The sequence below is a fragment of the Paramormyrops kingsleyae genome, chromosome 13 (assembly GCF_048594095.1).
Source record: "Paramormyrops kingsleyae isolate MSU_618 chromosome 13, PKINGS_0.4, whole genome shotgun sequence".
NCBI lineage: Eukaryota > Metazoa > Chordata > Actinopteri > Osteoglossiformes > Mormyridae > Paramormyrops > Paramormyrops kingsleyae.
The window spans coordinates 18,316,989-18,331,004 of record NC_132809.1 but is presented as its reverse complement, the minus strand read 5'-3'; the positions used below and the strand labels follow the sequence as shown (position 1 = coordinate 18,331,004).

General features: G+C 43.0%; 1 protein-coding gene and 1 long non-coding RNA gene across 2 annotated transcripts in view; one reads left to right on the top strand and one right to left on the bottom strand.

Moving 5' to 3' along the window:
* Positions 1-14,016, top strand: part of LOC140578192 (uncharacterized) — a 46,963-nt gene that overhangs the window by 10,646 nt on the left and 22,301 nt on the right. The window lies entirely within an intron of this gene.
* The window catches only part of insyn1 (inhibitory synaptic factor 1), a 29,495-nt gene continuing 20,115 nt past the window's right edge, over positions 4,637-14,016 (bottom strand). The window contains exon 2 of the mRNA XM_023817377.2: positions 4,637-5,580. Coding sequence (XP_023673145.1) covers positions 4,792-5,580 — 789 coding nt within the window. The 3' untranslated portion in view covers positions 4,637-4,791. The remainder of the gene's footprint in view (positions 5,581-14,016) is intronic.

Genomic DNA, 14,016 nt, shown 5'->3' with positions numbered 1-14,016 from the left:
AGCCATTCAGTGGCTCCTGTGCTGCCTGATGTAGTGCTCCATCCTGTGAAAAGGATTAGGATGTCAGTCTGCAAAAACGTGGGGAATATCAAAATCCGATTTCAGCGGAGGTAGGGATGGCTCAAGTGATGATGTATTGTGGTTGGGTTTCACTTCTCCTTTCCCCCCCCTGGTATTTCTTTCTCATTGTGCCATTTTCCAATCCTCCTTTGCACTGTGCTGCCCATAGATAGCACCCCTCCACCACCACCAGAGCCCGCCAGAAGCTCAGGGAGCAGGGTTGCTCTGCTATGCCCTCTATCTTTCCGGCTGAGCCCTGCTTCTGTACATTAAAGGCCAGCTAACACCATCTGCTTAATTAAGTTGTTTGTTGGAAGGCACAGAGGAATAAATATCAATTGTTTATTTGAATTTCTCTGCTGGCCCCTGGAGGATGGGCTTCCCCTTTGAGTCTGGTTCCTCCCAAGGTTTCTTCCTTCTAGGGAGTTTTTCCTTGCCACTGTCACCTCTGGATTGCTCACTAGGGGCTTTGGGCAGGGATAATATAAAGTGCTTTGAAACAATGTATTGTTGTGAAAATGCACTATACAAATAAAATTCAATTGAAAAATAGATTTGAATTAAACTCAACCTCACCACCATACAGAACAAATGCAGAAACACTCATATAATTGGGTGTCTTCCTCTGGGATCCTGAATGTGGTTGTAGGTTTGGATCGATAGGAGAAGCGGCCCCACTATTCATGGCTCACAAGTGAAGGCGACAGACAGATCAATATCATATTTATTTATTTGTTTGTTTGTTTTACAAAACTGCTCTTTCAACAGTCAGGGGATTGTTTCAGGTTTTTCCTGAGTGATGGCAGGTGGGCCGGTTTCAGTGTTCCTGGCAAGGCCATTTTTATGCCTTTCAGACGCATCGTTAAGCCTCTGTTCCACAGAATGAGAAAGTCACAGAATGAATAAATAGCTAAACAGCTCTGTGTAGATCTGCTGCTCCATCTTGGAACCATACTGGCGGTTTTATTTTATTTATTCATACACTCCCTACTGGGTCTCTGGAGCTGCACTTCTTGACCACTTGGGGTGGAGAAATTTAAGAATATTTTTTTTCTTTCAAACTGCAGCGTTTTTCTGAGAGATTCTCTGTGCCCATTGTTGATCTGCACCATGGCCATGGGTGCCTGTGGATGGGTAGGTCAGCTTTCTTCCATGGTCAGGCACCGAGTCAAAAAAAATGAAGCGGCAGAAAGCTCCTCAAGGTCGACTGCAGAAAACCCATAACATCCGCATAATCGTATAATCCATACCTGTCTAATTAAGTGCTTGTCTGATGAGTAGCCAATCCCAGGAAGTGCTGGGGGCAAAACCAGGGATGTTCAGGAAGGAACACTAGTTCATCACACATACTGAGGACAATTATAGACATCGGCTCACTTAAACAACTCATCTTTGGACTGTAGGAGAAACCTAGTGGGAACACTAAAATGTGCTAAAAAGTAGATGAATACCTTTATAGCTGTACAAGCTTCTCTATGCTCACCAGACGATAAGTCATCGTAAGACAGAATAGTTTTAATGTGTTGAAGATACCTGGGGGTGAGAGGTCACAGTTGTTTAAATGAGGCTGCGATTATGTTTTTCCCTCTAACCTTAACTTTTAAATTAACAAATTGATATTTGAGATACACCAATTGCAATTTTCTTGGCTGATTCTGATTTCCGATTTTTTTGCAAGTGTGACCTGCTGATTCTGATTTTCTTTCTAAGATTTCTTCAGTGCAAAATTATTTTCATAATAAAAGAAAATGTTAAACTTTATAATTTCTCCCAAACTGCACTGCACAACTTACAGGATCGTCCCTCACTTAAACATGCTCTGTGATTGGAAAAAGGTACAAATAATTAACTGAATATGAGTTGCTGTACATCCAACTTTATCTGACATATTCACTATACCAATCAAGAGCAAGTGCAACAGATTTAAATAACAAAACAAAAGTCAGTTACTTATTTAATTTTCCATTATGTTTAAAGGTTTCTATCTTTATCATTCTGATCCACTGGATTCCAGCTTGTGTTGCAATCAGGCCTCCCACTGGGTGGCCATTACTGTCTATGTCACTCGGCTCTGATTTGTGCTGATTGTTCCCTGAGAGGGCTGACCGCGTGTTGATGCCCTTGTCCGGTGATGCCGAGCTTGTTAGACATGCATCTCCTTCCACATTTCTCCCTGGGTGCCCTGTCAGAACGCCCCCATGAGCACCCTGTCAGCAGCCTGCCTCGGCATGATAACCTCTGACCTTTGACCCTCTTACAGGCTGGCTGGTAGTGCAGCGTATAAGGAGCTCCACTCTTGTAAAAACAAAGGATTTACACACGGTCACTGCTGCTTTACTTCCCAGCGCAGTGCTTGACTTGCTGGAGTAAAATAATGGTATAAAAGTAACAAAAAAAAATCTGTGATTAATTGTAATTGGTGAAGGAATCTGTTGATCTCTGTGGCAAAATAATAAACTATATCCAAACCTATGAAGCTTTGGACCTTGTGACAATAATAGAAAACCATGTGACCATATTTAAAAATGACAATAGTACAAGACTGGAAAGAATTACCAGTGAACGAACAGAAGAGATCTTAAACTGCATGAAAATGTCCTCCTGGTTGATATGTTCTTCTGATGGGTGGCACAAGTGCCCAAAGACCTTGCCAAGCTTTTCAAGTAATATTATTTGTCTGTGGAAAATATCATTTCAAACTAAGAAGAAATTGGTGAGTTAGACGGCAAGGTGCACACTGCCTGTGGAATGTCTGATCGCCTAACCCTGTACATTTTGTTATTACATCTAACTGCAGGGAAAACTCATTTGTTGGGCCATATGGAATGATAGATGGGACAGTAAGAGAGATGTGGGCCTTCCCCTGCCCAGTTTTGTCTGGCTGTCTGCTCTTACGTTTAGATCCCTTTCAAGAACCCTTCCTAATCAACCAAGTAAACGTTTCTTAGCATGATGTATTTTCCTGAGATCACTGGGGGCAGGGGGACACAAGGGGGCTCTTATCCTGTTTGTATGCAGGTTACAGTCTGTTTCATTTTGCATATAACTGTTGAATGATCGCACGGCAGCATCTTTGGGGGGAATCGCTGGGCGGCGTACTGTAGTGGCGAGGTAGTAGCGATTGAACATAATCGGTTATTGAAATTAGCGGCGGCATGATTTATTATTTATTTATTTACCTTTATTTAACCAGGCAAGACAGATTAAGAACGGGTTTCTTATTTGCAACTGTGGCCTGGCAAAAGCCTTTTGAAAGAAAATAAGAAACCAGACCCATCTGCCCTTCAGATGGCAGACACTGTACCAGTTGTGTGAGTAGAAATGTGTGTATTTACTTAGATGCGTATGAGTATTCATTTGTGTTTTATTATGGGTGGAAAAAAACAGGCTCCGCTCTGACTTTTTGTAGCCCTCCTAATTTCCAGTACAGTTTTTCTTAGCATCGTTTGAGGTGAGTTTCACGCCTTGGCATTGGACTTGCGTCGAGCTCCTTTGAGGTGATGACAGAGGGCGGAAATTGCTCTCTCTGCCTGCATCACATGACTAAAGCCGCGAGCTGAGGAACATAGTTTGGGCCCTGTTTTTTTCACATAATAAAATGAGGGCTACATATTTTTCACATGCCTTTCTACTAATGGTTATAGATCACAGCTTTTCAGCGAAGATCCAGTGAGCCTCGTGGTCAAAAATGGCGCAGTTGCGATTTAGAAGTCATGGTAGAAAGCAGGTTCTTCAGGGAACCTGGCAGAATGTAAAAATAGAAAAATCCGGGGGATGTGACACAGCATGGGAAGGTGTTTAGATGGCGGGGGGAGGAAAAGCAGAGTTGGCAGTAAAGGCGAGGACCCCCAGTGGGGGGGGACACTGGAGGGTGTCCCTCAGCCAGTGCCAGAGGCCACTGAGTGCACTACGCTGGTTGGGGTGTAAACCCCCGGAGGAGGACAGGTTTGAGAAAGAAGCGGGGAAGGGGCCAGGAGCAGAGCATCCCCCAAGGAGTTTGTCTGGGGAGATGAGTCAGCAGTGAGCACTTTGAGCCGTGCCGAGGAAGGCCGATGCCAGCGTGGGAATTATTAGAAGCAGTCTGCCCCCGAGGTAGATGTTGTCTTTGTGAATATGCCCTTGCCTAGCTACTTATTTTCATGAATGTCTGTTCTCTCTCACTGCTGCTGTACTCCTCCTCTGTCATTACTGCTAGACTGGTAATGAATGCGTATTCCTGTACGATAGCTCACATTTTCATGCTGATGTGCCCATGGAATGTTATGTTGGCTTGGCATAACATCAGGCTTCAAGATGATTGATCACGACATCATCACACATGTTTCTGTGCTTGTGTTGATTACATCTAGTTACATATTTCATATATGCATCTATATTTGATGTTATAGGAAAATATCTGTCACTGGCTGATTTTGAGTGTTAAAACCTTTTGAACCCACAGAGCCTCAGTTTTGGTGCATTGGGGAGTGGCTCTCTGTTCTTGGGACCACTTGAAGAAGCCGACCTTTCATTTATTCAGGACATTATGATTAGTCTTTTTCCCTGAGCCTCACAATGACTTTAGATAGTCCAGCCATTTTTCGTATAGCATTTATTTTATTTAATAAGACATTTTATTTGTGTATTAATCTATCCCCTATGTGTTTCATATTAAATAGTACACTGACATTTTGACCGTCACATGGAATTGTACAGTATTCTTTTTGCATCTCCTTCGAAGTTGAAAATGTCTCAGAGCTGCTCCTTCGCTTTCTGTCTGGCTGGGATATAGGGCAGTACTGTTTGAGTGCTCTTGTCCGAGACAGTCTGTGTGCTGCTGTTCCTTAAAACTTTTTTCCGGCTGCTTGGCTGGAGTACGCTTCTCTTGGTTGGCATGGGAGCTCCCACTGCTGCCTGCAGCCCCGTGACCCTGTCCGGTGACGGGGACGTGCTGGAGTCCAGGCAGTTATGGAGGGAGTGTTCGCAGGACGACAGCGTGGGGGAGGGTGAAGCCGCCGACGGGCTGGTAGCTTCGTCCGTATCTGGAGTCGCCTGGCCTTCCTCCCCCTCCTCATCATCTTCATCATCGTCACAGCACAGCGCGTGGTACAGGATCTTGTCGCTGAAGCGGACCCGTTCCCTGGTGCCCGAGGTCCGGGATGTCTTGTGACTGTGTGTGGAGCTGGTGGCCTCCTCACTCGATGAATCCGGGGTGACCCTCAGGGGTCCATTGGGGGTGGGAAGCCCCCCATTCATTTGAGAGTAAGTGGCAGTGGCTGGTGGCGGCGGCGTCCCACCCTCTTGCTCCAGCGTCATGTCCGACAACTTTGGATCTGGCCTGGCATTGGGGGTGGGGCCTTCCAGGAAGCCGCAGAACTCCCAGCTGTCCGAGAGCACATCGGGATTGAGGAAGTCCAGCCTGAAGGTATCTCCAAGTCCGCGCTCGCTGCTGGAGGTGCTGCTTGCTGTGGCCACCGTCCAGTCATCAGGCTCCAGGTCAAAGTCGAAGTCTGAAGTCAGCTTGTCAATCTGCCCCACGACCTGGAGGGGGAAGCAGGGGGGTTAGGAAACATCTGGTTTCTGATCAGATCCAGTGAAATGGGTGTCATCACATGATTTATAATTTCAGGACAAGCGAGGCATGGATGTGAGAGTTGCTGATGTTATTTTAGAATATGACCAAGAACAGGAAACCCTATTGACTCTTGATTGTATCCTCTCCAAACAGCTCTGCAATTTAGCTGCTTTAAACCTCTTATCGGCAGTGTCGATAGCCTGCTCCACTGCTGTTGTGCGGCAATGGAAAACATCAGCTGCATCTGAACTATGCGATAATTGCTAGTTCATTGTTGTAATGAGCTTACCCGTGTTGGCAGAAGCTTGTTATGAAACCTATATGTGATTTTCTTTTTATTTATTTATATATATATATATATATATATATAATAAATAAATTATATATGATAAATTTTATATATATATATACACACACACACACACAGAGTAATTACTATTAAGAGACCACTCTATAAATCATGGTTTAATTGAAGCCCAGAATTGACTGTTAACTTATCCGACAGTTTCTCATGAATCGAAGGATGACATCAAGTCAAAAGGAATGGGAAACATTAGGCATGTAACGAAGAATCGCGAATTGGTTAAGAATCGTTTTAAATGTGTGACGATATAAACCAGCTGATGTGAAAAATGAGTACTTTACGGTACACTTTAACATCCTAACATCCCTTAACAGCTTTAATATACATTAATAACAAACATCACATGATTATACAATTATAATGTTTGTTATTATATAATGTTTGTTATTAATGTATATTACAGCTGTTAAGGGATGTTAGGATGTAAAGGTATACATGCATGATGTTTATGAATGATTTCTGAATACTTAATGAATACATTATGAAGGTCTACTGAACATTTTATGAATGCAATATAAAAGCATTATGAAGGTGCAGTTAATGTAAAGCAGGGGTGGGCAATCTCATCTGCAAAGGGCCGGTGTGTATGCGGGTTTTAGCTGCAACTCCCTAATTAGATTACTAATTAGAGTACTGATTGGCTGAACAGTCCTCACGCCTGGGTTTGAACAGCTGACCTACAGGTTATCCCAAAAACCTGCATACACACCGGCCCTTTGTGGATAAGATTGCCCACCCCTGATGTAAAGCGTTACCGTTTATTTATTTGAAAACTTTTTTTTTTTTTTTTTTTTTTTAAACAGTATTTTATTCAATTTCAGTTGCACTGTTAAAAAGAGGACACATTTTGCACAGTTTAGAAAGATAAATAAAGGAATATTTTTGAATAAATTTGTCTGCAGCTCATTATGTTAAATAATCGTGAGAAAATTGTATCGTGAACTCAGAATCGTGAATCATATCGAATCATGAGTTGAGTGTATTGTTACATCCCTAGGAAATTAAGTACAGGTGTGAGGTACACTGCTAGGATAGTTTGTATCAGGCTTCTAGAAGCAGGACTGAGGTCCAATAAAGCAAGGAAGAAGCCCTTCATTAATGAGAAGCAGGGAAGAACCAGACTGCAGTTTGCAGAAAAATATATATTATTCACAGATGCACACCCATAAATTGAGAAATGAGTGAAACAAAAAATTGTGCTATGGTCTCTTAATTTCTTCCGTGGCTGTGTGTGTGTGTGTGTGTATGTGTGTATATGTGTGTGTGTGTGTGTGTATGTATGAAATTGAGTGTTCAAGTAGTTTGACAAAGACTACAGTGGGATCCCAAGACCATGAAGCTGCCTTGCACGCTGATCGTGAGTGTGCTCTGCTGCGTGCACTGATCGTGAGTGTGCTGTGCCTTGTGTGCTGATCGTCAGTGTGCTCTGCCTTGTGTGCTGATCGTCAGTGTGGTCTGCCTTGTGCGCTGGTCGTCAGTGTGGTCTGCCTTGTGTGCTGGTCGTCAGTGTGCTCTACCTTGTGCGCTGGTCGTCAGTGTGCTCTACCTTGTGCGCTGGTCGTCAGTGTGCTCTACCTTGTGCGCTGGTCGTCAGTGTGCTCTGCCTTGTGCGCTGGACGTCAGTGTGCTCTGCCTTGTGCGCTGGTCGTCAGTGTGCTCTGCCTTGTGCGCTGGTCGTCAGTGTGCTCTGCCTTGTGCGCTGATTGTCAGTGTGCTCTGCCTTGTGCGCTGGTCGTCAGTGTGCTCTGCCTTGTGCGCTGATTGTCAGTGTGCTCTGCCTTGTGCGCTGATTGTCAGTGTGCTCTGCCTTGTGCGCTGGACGTCAGTGTGCTCTGCCTTGTGCGCTGGTCGTCAGTGTGCTCTACCTTGTGCGCTGGTCGTCAGTGTGCCCTGCCTTGTGCGCTGGTCGTCAGTGTGCTCTGCTATGTGCGCTGGTCGTCAGTGTGCTCTGCCTTGTGCGCTGGTCGTCAGTGTGCTCTGCCTTGCCATCAAATTACAGCACTTGGTTTCACATAGGATATCAGGGTCTCAAATGAAATTTAGATGCGTTGTGTGTGTGGAAACAATCTGTTGGTAACTGGGAGCAGATGAAATGGATCGCTGTGTATCCTGCCACAGCTGGAGGCCTGCACATGCTCCATACTCCAGGTTTGGAACAGAGAACATAATTAAGATACGGTCTCCATAAGGAACCCCACCCCAGGTTTATTTAGAAATATAAAATCAGTTTTTAAAGCAAGTTTGCACATTTTAACCATGCATATATAGCACTATAGATCGTGGATCTTCATCTATATTAAAATTTCCTCAGTATTTTTCTGATGATGCATGATGGTGACCCATGAACTGGAACATGCCACCGTAGTTATTTGAGCATTATTTTACTGAAGGTCATGTTAAAAGAAGAGGTCTCCCCCCTCCTTAGTCTCCCATGAAACCTCAGGACATGAAGTACCCTCTTGATAGCATAAATCTTCCATCAGATAATGCTAAACTGCCTGGCACTGACTGAGTCCACATGTAAGGAAACAAAGGTATTACATTAATTGATTACATTTCTGCACATTTTCACTATTAATCCCAAGTGTTGCAATGCTTGCAAATAGTTTAGGAATTGGTGAGAGCAGGCTTTGTATGCTAATCACGCATGTTAAATCCTTTGTATTCTCTGAGGTTGTGAGACAAAGGTCATTCTGACAGTGGGAAGTGTTAAATAAATGAAACGTTAAATTAAATAAGCAAGGCTTTTCTCCTAACATTTCACTGCAGTGCTAAGCTTAGCTTGTCCTCTTTTATTTGAGTTTTGGGGACCGTGAAAATGACTGTTTTTCCTCCCCTTCTTCTCCACCAACTACATCTTACCTCATACTGGATTTGGTGTGATGCCAGAGTTAATAAGTGCTACTCACTTTTTTTCTAGGTCACAGATGTGTGGTAGTGCAGGGGTAACAAGAAATAATCTACGTTCCCATTTTAGACAAAAAAAAAATTGTGAGCTATATAGTGGCTGAAGAGCCAAATGGAGTAAGAGTGTAAAGTCGTAAATGACGTAGGAATAGCTCATCACTGGGCCCAAGTTGGATTTTAAATGCGAGAACACAATGTAGACAGTGATTATAGGCTGCTGTGTGAAATTAAATCCTTTTGTTTGCTTTTGCAGCACAAGATGGCTGAGATTGCAGCTGAATGCCTTCCAGTTGTCATTCGCGTCAACTACAGACATAAAGCAGGCTCATTTTTGAAGGATTAATGGGGAAGGGGCCATCCAGCTTCAACTTTAACCTTTGATTTGAGGGCAGCACTTTCCTTCGACCCGCATGCGAGCGGTCCCACTCCCCCGTGAAATTTTAATAAGGCCGGATGTACTGCGGGGGCTCTTTAGTAAAAATAACAGTGGATTGCATGTTTGGAAGCCTGTCAGCTTCCTCCCCTTGGAGACTTCTCCTCCTCTAGATCACTCGCCCGTGTCCGCGCTGCCGCCGTGAGTCAGGCTGCGTGATGATGGTCGTTATGCGCGCTATCGGGCTATTTTCAGCGCGTGCTTGGAAACCTTGATGGGCGATGATGGGGCTGCATAATTGTGGCCTGGGATTGTAGAGGCCTGTGTGGGGTTTACAGTAAGAGAGCGAGAGCGGAGAAACAGAATGGTAGTAAGCGTAGCTTAGAGGGGCAATCGATACTCTATTAAAGCTGTCTGTGGAATGGCACTAAGAATGGAGACACAATGGACCCGAGACAAGCTCCCATGTCATTTTTTAAAACCTGAGTCATGTGAGTAAGGCCAATTGTCTGTAAACAATTGTTAAAGTAATAATAATATAGGGATTTTTAAAGCAGCCTGCTCTGAAGATTAACAAAGGAAAAGGTTAAATTACTTAGATGAATCAGCAGTAATTAACATTGTGTACCGGTGATATTCTCCTAGGTTGACGGTGGGCTGCACGTTAACATCAGGAAGTGACATCATAATGAGAGCAGTGGGTGAAGGCTGAATCGGAAGTGTCTTCACCAACACACAGAAGGGCCTTTGCATTATTTGAAAGGTTTTGATATCAGGGGCTCTTTGTGTGCCAGATAGGGATGGTGTATTAGACAATGATATAGCAAGTATTAATGCTCATAGCCATGATTAAATTGTCAGTGCAATACTTATCCCACTATTTTTCCCGCATTAGTCATTAACAAGCCAGCGTTCTAAGCAAGCCAAATCCATTAGGACAGAAATATGTGCTGTAATGCGCTTTGGTGAAATGTTTAGAAAGAATACGTTTTCCATTTTTATATTTACACATTATCTTTTCAATCTGTGTCCTGTGTTATTGCCGCTGCATGAAGCGTTAGAAGATAGATACCACATGATTGAGAAAACAGGGTCTGTAGAGGTTCACTGGCTGTGAAAGCCCTGCAGTAATTGCATACATAGACGTGTGGCATGTATGTCCTGTTATGTACTGTTCCAAAGGTGTGCTCATCCATAAACATGACATTGTGACACATAATTTATGATTATGAAGAAAGGCGTGATATACCACATAACAGGGCATGACCCCAGTTCCTTTAAAAAATCTGGAATTAATAAACATTATGTGCTGTTCTTCTCTCTCATCTGCAGTCAGCGTTCTCTGACAGCTAGGTCATCTTAAGCAACGCCCCCATGGGCCACATTAAGCTATTAGCCGAACCATGTTTCAGGAGGAACCTTGATTGGTCCACAGAATGCTGAGGTTGACCCTCTTCATCCTTGCAGCCTGCCTTTAAATCTGTGAATGAATCCTGGGCTGCCATAGATGTGGGCACTTCCACAAACTGTTATGTATGTACTTATGTATTTATGTATGTGTGGATCTGTCTGGTTGAGGTTGGGCAGGCTTTGTAACTAGGTCAGGCTGTAGCATTATTGAAAATAAGTCTGCAGTAGCATGTGACAATGACATCCAGCATTATAAATGTTTCTGCAATCTCGGACTTCAGGCTCAGGCTGTAAATAAGGTTTTTTTCTCACCAAGAGAACAAGACCCATGAAGCTATGCCAGTACTACGTGAAGTCACAGCAGCTGTCCTCCTTAGGGTGACTGTGGGTCTTTATGTGCTCTTGGTGGTCTGAGACCATGCTTCACTGCAGGCCATTCTGTGTAACCTAGAGTCTATAAAATTGTGAGCTCAATCCATTTTACTGCTGTTCACTCCTAAATGGCCCATAAGCAGAGGACCTTACTTGCTGGTTTCCTAATCTTTGGTGGGAAATGAGCAGAAAGAATCTGCACACCAGAGCTCAGTTAGCATAGCGCTGGGCTGTGTTTCCATGGGCCTGCAGGCATGCTCAGTTAAACAACTTTTATATTTTGCCCTGTGCAGGAAGACCACACACCTAACTCTGCTGCAATCTATAAAGCCATCTGTATTTTCTATCAAAACTACAAATTCAGTGTGCTCAGGACTTTTTTGTTCATTTTATCTGTATACCCCATTGCCCTTTTCAGGAAACCTTCAGAACTATAAAAGTACTACTCAGAAAATACATACATTTATTGAATTGGGGGGCATTGCTATTATTAACTGTATTTCAGGCAATGATTCTGGAAGACAATTTAAGACATAACACTGAGCTGTAATGTATGTCTGTGCCTGAATATATATATGAAAATGTCCTTCAGATAATATAACGCACAGCAATTACTCACAAATCCTTGATGGGTGTTTTGATACAGATCATTTTTATTCCTCCACTTATAATTGAAGGAAAATGTAGGAGTTTGCATTTGGTAATTTGCGGTTTGATTCAGGGCAAGACGTAGTGCAACTCTGAGCTCACCTGCATTCACACAAGCAGAACAAACAGCATCCCCAGTTCTGCCAAAGATCCCCGGGCTGTTTATGTAATATCAGTGTGTGTGGACTGCTGTTGACATTTTAATGCAGATTTTTTTTCTGAATAGTTCCGGTTTGGTTGTGCTATCTTTCCCAGGGACTGTGCTAGTAGGCTAACCAATTGACAAGCCAAGATCACCTCAGCAGTGACATTAGGATTCTCGATAAAGTTCAGATAATAGGATTAGTGTTGTGCCTTTCATCCATGTGATGGCTACATGCTGCATGTGCTTGACTTTGGGTTTCAGAAAACCACAACTGCTAGCATTTAAGCATGCCATTGGAGACTTGATTTTAGTAATATGAAAGTTTGAAGTTTTACGTGATTTTCCCTTGCTAACTGGATCTGATCTGGTCAATAGAAATACCTGTATAATCAATAAAACTCATTTTGGGGGCATCCTTTGTAGTGTAAGCTATAATAATATGGAACATGTATCTGATCCTGTTTTGTTGCATTATTGTATTTTTATTCATTAAGTGTTCATAAATTCATTACTTCTAATAATTTTTGTTCCAGTAAGCTTTAATATGGTGATTCTGGTGCATTCATATGCAGATAAAGTTTCATATTAGATTTATTATTACATTTGCTTCCCACATTTTATCTAGTTTCCCTAGATAAAGCTGTCTGCAAAATAACATCACGCTTCAATTTTGGGGGAGAAGGCTGTATTTCTGTGGGTTTTAACTTCATCCAGTTAATTTTAATTTTATTGGTTCTTTAATGAAGGTTTTAAGTCTTCATCTGTAAACAGCAAAGCATGTTTTTATGGTTCTATAATAAATTGTAGCAGCACCTGTTAAAATCTTAATTTATCCAGGATTACAAGCCAATAGTGACAGCCCTCCCACTTTTGTGGTTTGTATATTTATCTCCCTGGCTTTTAAAATGACGAGATTATAGCATGCTTGTTGTATTCTGATTATGGCCCATACTCCTTGACAGATGTACCCACTGTCAGTACCGGGGACGTTACCCAGCACGTTGTCGGATTTGCCATCTTTCTGAAATGTCTATTGTCTGACCTTGTGTACAGAGCAGTTATTCATTTACACATTCTGAAATCTGTGCTACCTGTGAGCTCATGCATATGGATCACCTGCAGCCTTGTACGCTTAGCATATTTTGTATCCAGAATGAACATATTGCTTCCAGGCTAAGACCCCTAAAGTAATTTTCACTGTTTTCTTGTAACAACTCATTCATCCCTCACTCTGCACACAATTTTTTGCTATAAGCAGTGTGCTGGAAGAAGGGGTTCAAAAGAGAACTTGTATGAAGCCAAGCCAGACCTTAGCAAACCACAGCAAGTCATGCCTGAGGCATCAGAGGGACATCTTTGGCTAATGACTTTGTCCCGGAGAGCTTGTGACCGTGTAGGAGCCTGATGAGTACACATAAAGGAAAGGTTGTCTCAAATAATTAATGACATTTTCCCATAATACATTAGAGATAAATATCAGAATGGCTAAGAAACAGCGTGTAGGAAAATATTTGCCTCTCGCCCTTTTTCCTGCTCTTGTCCACAAAGTATGATAACATGGTGAAGGAAGGTGCATCTGCAGCAGTCAGGTGCCTCTGTGACAGCCACTCATTATCTGTGCTCGGTGTCCAGGCATGCTGCAAGGCAGACAGCTCCGTCTCGCTCTGGCCAGCTAGCCTCTGTCTTCATGCCTGCTCCTTTACCATCTCCATAGAGAGTGCAGATAGTAACGTCAGATCTGAGGGCTCTGCAGTGCTGCCTTTCAGACGAGTCTCTGATTTGCTCATTTGTTCGATGTGGGCAGCCGTTCTGTAGCACATAGGAGCGACTGCAACTATGTTTTTTTTTTTTACTTTGGTATAACTGTCACATTAAGGGTAATGTAAAGAGCATAGACTCATATTAAGTCTAGTACAGGTCTCTATTCAAGGTAATAAGACACCATCGTGTGATGTCATAATCCCATCTGGAACACGTGGTTTTCAGAACATCTCCACATGACTTCTGTGGCACTGTTCCCTTACCTGGCAGAAACTCAGCAATGTTCTTGAAATCTGTTATATGACTCTGCAGATCTATTACATCACTCCTACCTTGTTCAAAAGCTGCAATACAGTGATGACATGGTACGAGGGCCAGCACCTTGAGCCACTTATCCTGAATTAGGCATTCGCTTACATAAT